This window comes from Leptodactylus fuscus, chromosome 3, assembly GCF_031893055.1.
Source record: "Leptodactylus fuscus isolate aLepFus1 chromosome 3, aLepFus1.hap2, whole genome shotgun sequence".
Taxonomy (NCBI): Eukaryota; Metazoa; Chordata; class Amphibia; order Anura; family Leptodactylidae; genus Leptodactylus; species Leptodactylus fuscus.
Window position 1 is genome coordinate 212,273,802 of NC_134267.1, and position 10,495 is coordinate 212,284,296.

A 10,495-nucleotide genomic window follows, 5' to 3' on the forward strand; every position below is an offset into this window, starting at 1 on the left:
TAAGCGTAAAAAAGCACACAACGTCCATTTTTTTAACAGACATTTTGCTTCTTTGAGGCAGCCATTTTCTCGGATCCCTCATAGACTTGAGTCTATAGACGGATCGGTAAAAACAGACAACAGTAGGACATGTCCTATTTTTTCACAGACCGATAAAACAGACCATCAAAAAAAAAAGAGGGGGTTCACACCTGCGCCCGGTCTCTGCTTTGTGGGTCCCTGTCTTCTGCCTCATGTCAAGGCTGATGGACTCTGTATTTGTTGCCCCACATAGTGTTGTACAGTTGCTTTTTTTATGACTGATCAGACCTGTTTCCATTCCAAACATTGAAAAACTATTGTTAAAAACTGTCAGCAAACATCTCTAGATTGAGGCTTACTGAACTAAAGCTGAGGGATGATGCCATGTTCTTGGATATCATGCATTAGTTGCCTGAAGAGGAAACACAACAACGTTACTTCCAGTAGCAAAAAAGATCCTAATCCAGCCAAGGTTAGAACCTGCCGACTCTTACCAGCATGACCTTGATATCACGCAGAAGAGTAAGGGTCTTTGGATTCCATTAAATGTTGATGATGCAACTTCAGTATAAGCCCCCATGTTTTCAAACAGGATCCAGTCTCCAACCTGCAGCTCTGGTAGGTCACATCTCTCCTTTATACGATCATCTATGTTACATGTTGGTCCCCAAAGGCTACTAAGGTAATATTTTTCATCCAATTTAGGCTTCTGTAAAGACAAAGTCCTTAAGTTTGGCCACAAATTGCAGCTCAACAACAACTTCAAAAACAAAAGTGCCCAATGGAAAGTAGTCAATGCAGTGAGCAACATTGTATAGACTTAGACTCTTAATGACCAGATTGTTTTGATTCCAAATGAACAGACACTATTTTAGTAATTTGCACACATGGTTTAAAGGGGCTCTATCAGCAAAATCATGCTGATAGAGCTCCACATATGCGTGAATAGCCTTTAAAAAGGCTATTCAGACACCGTAAAAGTTATATTAAACTACCCCCCGTTTTAAAATAATAACCTAAAAAAGAAAGTGCTCTACTTACGGATCGTGCACGCTGGGCGGGCATTCAGGGTGTGTCTTCATCTTCGTCCACGCCTCTTCTTCCTCCGGTCCCGTCCTCCTCCGGCGCTCTCAAACGGACACTGATTTAAAAAAAAATAGCCTGGGCGCATGCGCAGTAGCATGCGGCTTCTACTACGGCTACTGCGCATGCGCCCAGGCTATTTTTTTTTTATCAACGTCCGTTCGAGCGCCGGAGGTAGACGGGACCCGAGGACATTGGAGGAAGAAGAGGCGTGGATGAAGATGAAGACACACCCTGAATGCCCACCCAGCGTGCACGTTCGGTAAGTAGAGCACATTCTTTTTTAGGGTTTTATTTTAAAACGGGGGGGTAGTTTAATATAACTTTTACGGTGCCTGAATAGCCTTTTTAAAGGCTATGCACGCATATGTGGGGCTCTAGCAGCATGATTTTGCTGATAGAGCTCCTTTAAGGACCTGCTTTAGGCACAAATCCTGGTCAATGTCTGATAGGGATGTCCAGAGCCCACCAGTGGAATTGATTCTAGGGGCCATCCTACTACTACTCGCCAATTTCAGAGAAATCATCATTTACACCATGTTATAAAGACCCCTTTCCTGTATATCTCCCCCCCCCCCGCATGTCTTTCCTGTATATCTCCCCCCCCCGCATGTCTTTGTTCAACCACAGTGTTCCCTGTACCCCTAATATAGATTATGTCTCCATGCAATAAATGGGTTATCCAACTTTTTAATACAGATGGACTATCCTTAGATTATTAACAATAGCCGCGCTGTACCGGAAAAACTGATCTGCTGGCTGTCAGGCCCCACAGATGTAATATTGATGGACTATCCTAAGTATAGCCTATTAAAAAAGCATAGGGCCCCCAAAATTACAGGGCCCATAGTGGATTCGCTGGTTCCCCTGTGGGCCAGTCCGAGCCTGACTAATACTATACAAACACCAATATAACCAGTAATACTACCATGCAGTTACCATACGGTGTGCTGATCGAATACTAGTTCTACATAGGAGACCTACAAAATATTGCAAGCCTTTGCTCTATAAATATGGCGCCTGCTCAAAAGCAGAGTGGGCGCCAAGACCACCATGTCTACACTATTTCATACAGCGTAGACCCAGCAGTAATGCCTTCAGAGTTGGCTCCAACCAGGGGCATTAACCCTTAATTATAAGCACAGTTCTCACTCCAATTCCCTTCCCATGGTGCAACCCACCTACCTACCCTCTTACTTTGATTCCCCAGGAAGATTTACACATGGTGAGATTGGTGGATCCATCAGGTGTCCATGACAGCTGAGAACAATATGTAGGCTCTCAGATCATAACGGTCATAATTATTTATATCTTTCAATGAATGTATTGATAGGCTGGGTGTTACGCTTCTTATTCATGGTATTTCTGGATAACAGCAGTTGTGGGTACAATAGCTGTATTTCTTTCAAGTCTCTGGGATACCCATAACTGCCGCTATCAAGAATACATTGCAGAGATAGGCTAGGGAGCCCGATCAAAGTTTGCACCAAGACCAAGTCTCTAGTTACTCCACAGATTCAAGGGGTTGTTCAAGACATGGCTCTATTATTCTTCTCAGGAAGTGACGTCACATCCATTGGTGCCATTGGCCAATCCATCCTAATAAAATGAATGGGATTGAGTTGCAGTATGGGCATGTGACCAGTGATCATGATGTCACTTCCTGAGAAGAAGAAAGCAGCCATATTTTTGAAGTCCTGCACAACCCTTTTAAGAACTGCATGGCCTATTCACAAAACAAATTGTCCATAAAGCCTGGGCCGTACTGAGACTTTGTGTAGCCCTACTGATTAAAGGGGGTCAATCCATTTGGGACAACTAAGACATATCCACAGGAAATGCCATAACTGTCCCATAGATGTGGATCCCATCTTAGAAAGGCTCAGCTAATCTAAGATGTCCCACAGAAGGGAGTGCAAGAAGCTGCGAATTACAGGGACCCCCATTTATGAGATGTAATACCAGACATGAAATGAACATATTAACAGCGTTGTCCAGGAAGGATTATATATACTTACATGAAATTGTAATTTCCTGATGTCTATAGGCATTGCAGACTTCCCTCCCTAAAATATTCTTACCTCATTGTGTGGTTTTCTCCGTCCTTCTATAGAATTCTGAGGATTAGATAATTGTTTCACTGACCATTTACATACTTACCAGGGTGAAGAAGCATTGGCTGCAAGGAGCAGGGTATGGCTGGGCCCCTCATGTATCTTCACCTTTGCTGCTACCTAATATGTCACCTATTCTGGTTAGGGAGTTAAGCAATTAACCCATACTGTGCTGCCTACGGACTCCAGGAAATTTCAGATATGTACAGTTTATTCTATAGCTATGGGCGATCAGAACAACAATATGATCGGGGATTGGCAGGGAGTTTATTTTTTATTTTCTATAATAAGTTTTACCCTTTATCTAACCAGAGAGTGCATGAAAGGGTAATTTCTCCTTCATCTCTAGATGGTATCCATGTGAACATTAATCTGGTCCACCAAATTCTAATCTGAGTCACACAAGATTTGGAACATATAATTTGCTCTTTTCTCCGGAAACAGCGCCGCTCTTGTCAATAGGCCATTCCTGGTATTGCGGTATAGTCCTTTTTAACTTATTAAGCAAAATAAAGCAGATACAATCTTACCTTATGGAGCACAGGCTTCACATCAGTACGGTCATATAAGGTACAACTGAAAGCTCCATAGATACCATCATTGACGTAATACATGAAGGTTTTGTCACGTGAAGAGTCATCATCTGAAATAACAAAAATTAGATCTGCTTGCCATATTTGTCCATTTTCATAAAAGTTTAACGAAACCGTTCACACATACCACCGGTCGCTATAACCTTCTTTGTAATGATATTGACAGCGAGAGTGAAGGCTGAAGCAACATAGTATCGTCCTGGTTCTGCAATAATCTGCACACCGGAATCAGCTGGGAAGTATTTATCTAGAGCAGGATTTAATACAGATGTCACCTAAAAAGTAAGTGGATTTACTGGTCAAGTACAAGGCCAAAAGTACCGAATAACACAAACATACCAACCATACACATGCCGCAAATGGCTGGTCAATAGCAGATTTCAGTCTGCTGAATACAGATCAGCCATTCTGGATATTCTGGATATTTTCAATACCACTGTTTGGCATGATTGGCCAATTTTGGCCGAGCATGAGCCATCTTGCAAAGACTCGTTGAGACAGGTTAAGACTGGTGTTGCATACATCAATCCAAATAAAAAACCCAGTTGACACAAGGGGCACCTGAATTATCAAGAGGCTCCAGCCATTAATAATAAGTGAAGTATACACCCATGTGACAGAATGGAAGTCTACAGTCATGGCCAAAAGTTTTGAGAATGATACAAATATTAATTTTTACAAAGTCTGCTGCTTCAGTTTTTCTAATGGCAATTTGCATATACTCCAGAATGTTATAAAGAGTGATCAGCTTAACAGCAATTACTTGCAAAGTCAATATTTGCCTAGAAAATGAACTTTATCCCCCAAAACACATTTCAACATCATTGCAGCCCTGCCTTAAAAGGACCAGCTAACATCGTTTCAGTGATTGCTCCAGTAACACAGGTGTGGGTGTTGATGAGGACATGGCTGGAGATCAATCTGTCATGATTAAGTAAGAATGACACCACTGGACACTTTAAATGGAGGCTGGTGCTTGGCATCATTGTTTCTCTTCTGTTAACCATGGTTATCTCTAAAGAAACACGTGCAGTCATCATTGCACTGCACAAAAATGGCCTAACAGGGAAGAGTATTGCAGCTAGAAAGATTGCACCTCAGTCAACAATCTATCGCATCATCAAGAACTTCAAGGAGAGAGGTTCCATTGTTGGCAAAAAGGCTCCAGGGCGCCCAAGAAAGACCAGCAAGCGCCAGGACCATCTCTTAAAAGTGTTTCAGCTGCAGGATCGGGCTACCAGCAGTGCAGAGCTTGCTCAGGAATGGCAGCAGGCAGGTGTGAGTGCATCTGCACGCACTGTGAGGCGGAGACTCTTGGAGCAAGGCCTGGTCTCAAGGAGGGCAGCAAAGAAGCCACTTCTCTCCAGAAAAAACATCAGGGACTGACTGATATTCTGCAAAAGGTACAGGGAGTGGACTGCTGAGGACTGGGGTAAAGTCATTTTCTCTGATGAATCCCCTTTTCGATTGTTTGGGACATCTGGAAAACATCTTATTCGGAGAAGACGAGGTGAGCGCTACCACCAGTCTTGTCTCATGCCAACTGTAAAGCATCCTGAAACCATTCATGTGTGGGGTTGCTTCTCAGCCAAGGGAATCGGCTCTCTCACAGTCTTGCCTAAAAACACAGCCATGAATAAAGAATGGTACCAGAATGTCCTCCAAGATCAACTTCTCCCAACCGTCCAAAAGCAGTTTGGCGATCAACAATGCCTTTTCCAGCATGATGGAGCACCTTGCCATAAAGCAAAGGTGATAACTAAATGGCTCAGGGAAGAAAACATAGAGATTTTGGGTCCATGGCCTGGAAACTCCCCAGATCATAATCCCATTGAGAACTTGTGGTCAATCATCAAGAGACGGGTGGACAAACAAAAACCTACAAATTCTGACAAAATGCAAGCATTGATTGTGCAAGAATGGACTGCTATCAGACAGGATTTGGTCCAGAAGTTGATTGAGAGCATGCCAGGGAGAATTGCAGTGGTCCTGAAGAAGAAGGGGCAACACTGCAAATATTGCAACGCTGCATTAACTCATTCTAACTGTCAATATAAGCTTTTGTTGCTCATAATATGATTGCAATTATATTTCTGTATGTGACAAAAACATCTGACAAACACACAGAAAAACCAGAGGGCAGCAGATCATGTGAAAATATAAGATTTGTGTCATTCTCAAAACTTTTGGCCATGACTGTACACTTGTCAGAAACTGGTGTGAGTTATAATAAATATGTCGGACCAAGGCGCCCTACCTCGGCCTGCCCCGCTCTGCCCACATTAGCGGAAAGTAGCAAGTGAAGTGCAGAACAAGGGAGGTGGCACAAGTGGCAATAGATACGTTGACAATAATCTCCCCATTGTGGATTCTTTTTTAACAACTAAATTGCCTCCCTGAGTGGCCAGTTCTTAATATTGAAGGTGCAATGGTTCACACAAATGATCCCATGATCAATTGGACGGTCGTATGACGGTTGTCCAAAATCTAAAGTGTATGGCCAACCTTAGAGTTCTCGTATTCAATCTAGACTGAGCAGACCCAGCCACGAGCAGATGTTGTAACATCCGAAGACAAGGTTAGAAGTCAACTTACGTCCTCAAATTTGAGCTTGACATCTTCATGTCCAAAAAAGCCACCACCAATGTCAAGCAAGCGCATACTGAATCCAAGCTCAGTTGCCATATCAAAGATGTTTCGAGCATCAGAAACAGCTTGAACAAACGTCTCACGATCTGTGCATCTATTACCGACATGGAAACTGGTTTGGAGAAAATAGAAAAGGCAAGGTATTAGATTACCGCCATTTATATACAAAATATAAGGTTAATAAGCCAAGTTGAAAGCCAAACGCTTCTAATGGGATAGTACTTTGTGAGTATGGCGTTGGGTTGGTCAAGTAGAAATCTACTAATAATGGTTCCCTACCATACTCCAATGATCTCCATGTTGAGCTCCTTTGCACGTTCCAGAAGAGTCCTACATGCTTTAAGAGAGGCCCCAAACTTTACGGTAGGAAGACACACTGCTCTTGAGTCACCTGTGGCTATTCGCAAAACAAGCCTGAAAGAAATAAGGCAGGTCATTTACACCTGTAGAAATAGAATAAAATTTGGCATATATGCTTAATGAGGCAAAACCTTTGTAATATATCTTATCAGAGATAAATGCATTTTTTCCCCACTTATCAGGCTACTTTCCTCCTCCTTTCCTCCCTCCTATATGGACATTCACTCTGAAATCTCTGCTGAATTTGTCCTGATCTCCCAAGATGAACTGTCACTATCAGTTTTCAGATGCCCATAGAACTCTATGGAGAGGGAAGAGGGTGATGGAGAGGTGTGATAGAAAGGTAAAGACTCAGACAAACAGAGGCTGCTGCAGAACACAGTAAGTTTTCTCATTATGTCAGAGCTTTATTCACATTAGTTCTGATAATACTGATTCTAATTTACTAATCTCACAAACTGTGATCCATCTGAGTTAGGAGAGTTATGGAGCAGAATCTTCTGTTTTCACCCAGTAGATTAGGGACAACACTTCTGATGTAAAAGTCATCAAAATAGGTTTACTTTGACTTACTTGGCATTGGGGTGATTTTGTGCGATTGTTACCAATTCAGATTCACAATCAAAGGTCAGCTTCTCCACACCACTGATTGCTGCATACTTGATCTGGGAATCTGGTTTGCATGGGTTGGCATAGATGATTCTTTCGGGTGAAACACCAAGGCTCTGGACAAGTTGTATTTCAGCCTTGAGAGAGATGGGGAACAATTATACTAGGTTCACACCTGCATTGAAGTCTCTTTTCTTTTGGTCTGCTTGGGGTCCCAAAAAACCTAAACCCAATCTGCTTAAAAAAGTGGTTACCCGTAGAAACCCTTTGGACCCCATAGACTATAAAGGGGTCGGTTGGGTTTCTGCCCACTTGCAGGATGGGGAATGGTATCCTCAACCGGAGAACGAGCAATAGTGTGAACCTGGCCTTAAAAACCTCTTTTACAAAAGTCAGGGGCGGATCCAGGGCCGGGCGAGCCGGGCAACCGCCCGGGGCCCCGCGCTTAGGGGGGAGAATGGCATGACACTGGGGCAGATGAAGGGGGAGAACGGCATGACACTGGGGCAGATGAAGAGGGGGAGAGAACAGCATGACACTGGGGCAGATGGAGGGGGGAGAATGGCATGACACTGGGGCAGATGAAGGGGGAGAGAACAGCATGACACTGGGGCAGATGGAGGGGGGAGAATGGCATGACACTGGGGCAGATGAAGGGGGGAAGAACAGCATGACACTGGGGCAGATGGAGGGGGGAGAATGGCATGACACTGGGGCAGATGAAGGGGGGAAGAACAGCATGACACTGGGGCAGATGGAGGGGGGAGAATGGCATGACACTAGGGCAGATGAAGGGGGGAAGAACAGCATGACACTGGGGCAGATGGAGGGGGGAGAATGGCATGACACTGGGGCAGATGAAGGGGGGAAGAACAGCATGACACTGGGGCAGATGGAGGGGGGAGAATGGCATGACACTGGGGCAGATGAAGGGGGGAAGAACAGCATGACACTGGGGCTGATGGAGGGGGGAGAATGGCATGACACTAGGGCAGATGAAGGGGGAAGAACGGCATGACACTGGGGCAGATGGAGGGGGAGAATGGCATGACACTGGGGCAGATGAAGGGGGGAAGAACAGCATGACACTGGGGCAGATGGAGGGGGAGAATGGCATGACACTGGGGCAGATGGAGGGGGGAGAATGGCATGACACTGGGGCAGATGGAGGGGGGAGAATGGCATGACACTGGGGCAGATAGAGGGGGAGAGAACAGCATGACACTGAGGCAGATGGAGGGGGGAGAACGGCATGACACTGGGGTAGATGGAGGGGGGAGAACGGCATGACACTGCGGCAGATGGAGGGGGGAGAACAGCATGACACTGGGGCAGATGAAGGGGGGAGAACAGCATGACACTGGGGCAGATGGAGGGGGAGAACGGCATGACACTAGGGCAGATGAAGGGGGGGAATGGCATGACACTGGGGCAGATGAAGGGGGGAGAATGGCATGACACTGGGGCAGATGAAGGGGGAGAACGGCATGACACTGGGGCAGAGACGGGGGGAAATGAAACTGTGGGCATATAAAGGGGGAGAATGGCATGAAACTGGGGACAGAGATAGAGGGGGGGGGACATGAAACTAGGGGTAGATGAAGGGTGTATATGAAAATGGGGGGGAGATATAATTTACGGGTGACTGTAGGAGGATTATACTGTGTGGAATCACATGAAAATTGAATGAGAATGGGTGGAGTCAACATAAAAGTGGGCGGGTCCTAATTTGCTGCAGCGCGCTGAGCGCGCCGCACATTTTGTTCCCTCTTTCTAGTCTTCAACAGTTGGGAAGTACAGGTTAGAAGTGCGAGACCCCCAGTAAGTAGGGCCCCGCCAAAGTCAATTGCCCAGGGCCCTGCAAACCCTGGATCCGCCACTGACAAAAGTCTTCGGCCTCACATTAAAGGCCTTGTCTCATGAAGACAGCTACTATCCATATCCCCTACTATGGCATATGGATATCATACTGGTGGACCCCCTGCTTGGGACTTTACTCTGAGCTAGATGAGAGCCATTCTGAAGGACTTGCCCCCATTCTGGTAGATGCGAGCCTTGTATTACTAGGAAGGCCATTCATTTCAAAGGCTACCATGTATTAAGACATTTCCCCTCTTGTTGCCACTGTGTCTTCTCTTTGCAAATCAGCATTAGGACACATCTGAGCTCCTTGGAATCTGGATTTTGGAAAGGATTGTCTCTGATGGGGCAATCCCTTACAACTTACTGCAAACCGAAACAACTTACCTTGCTGGCACAGTCAAATCCAGCTCCCAAAATGGACAGCATCTTTACAATGGACTTGTTATTGTTACACTTAACAGCATAAAATGGAGTTACTCGTGGGAGTGCTTTAAACCACCGAACATGTTTCTTCACAATATCACCAAGATCGGCAACATAAAAGGAATCTTTGTTCCTCTGAAATATAAGAAATCTTAAATTCAGCTTTACCTAGAATAAAGAGAACCATGGAGTAAACCCAACTACGTGAGAATGAACTTACAGATAAGGACACTTCATTGATCTTCTGCTCCAGGACATCCCGGGCAGTAAAGCCTTCCTCAAGGAAGCTGAAGTCAAACTCTTCATTGCTGAAGGTGTTCATTGTCTTAACCTTATAAGATCACAAGATGAACTGGAATAAAGGCAAAGGGACTAGTTACAAATGTGCTTTACTGCAATGTTGTTGCTGTTCTGCAAAGAGAAGACTAAATTACCTAGCTATTACACATCTCCAAAGGTTAATCTAGAATCAATGGGAAGAAGCCTTGAAATCTATTTAATGAATAACTACCTAACCAGAAAACTTGTCTCATGACACAAGCTGGGACTCTCTACCAGGAGATCAGCACATGTCAACTCCCAGGCTTCATTATCATGCACTTCAACTACAGTCTGCACCAACACTTGAAAGTATATGCTGATGTCTATGACAGGAGACCATAAAGGATCCATAGTAACTATAGTACTATTCAATAGGCTTTAAATACATAATAGCAATACAGCAAGTGAACATAGACTAATGGAGGATCAACTGTCCTTTAACAAAATAATAAAGAGTAG

At 44.6% G+C, this 10,495-nt stretch overlaps 1 protein-coding gene across 1 annotated transcript; it reads right to left on the reverse strand.

The window, feature by feature from the left end:
- Positions 1-384: 384 nt before the first annotated feature.
- On the reverse strand, positions 385-10,037 carry ODC1 (ornithine decarboxylase 1). Its single transcript, XM_075266910.1, has 9 exons — positions 9,936-10,037; positions 9,677-9,850; positions 7,394-7,566; positions 6,740-6,874; positions 6,407-6,572; positions 3,939-4,086; positions 3,749-3,861; positions 516-730; positions 385-433 (listed from the first exon to the last, which is right to left on the reverse strand). The coding sequence occupies exons 1-9, from the start codon at positions 10,035-10,037 to the stop codon at positions 385-387; spliced, it is 1,275 nt and encodes a 424-aa protein (XP_075123011.1).
- Between the last annotated feature and the right edge of the window lie 458 nt (positions 10,038-10,495).

Coding starts and splice junctions, on each gene's coding strand:
- ODC1 (XM_075266910.1), bottom strand. CDS start 10,037: ATGAACACCTTCAGCAATGAAGAGTTTGACTTCAGCTTCCTTGAGGAA. Junction 7,567..9,676: donor GATTTGACTGTGCCAGCAAG/GTAAGTTGTTTC, acceptor ATCTCTCTCAAG/GCTGAAATACAACTTGTCCA. Junction 731..3,748: donor TGAAGCCTGTGCTCCATAAG/GTAAGATTGTAT, acceptor TTGTCTTTACAG/AAGCCTAAATTGGATGAAAA.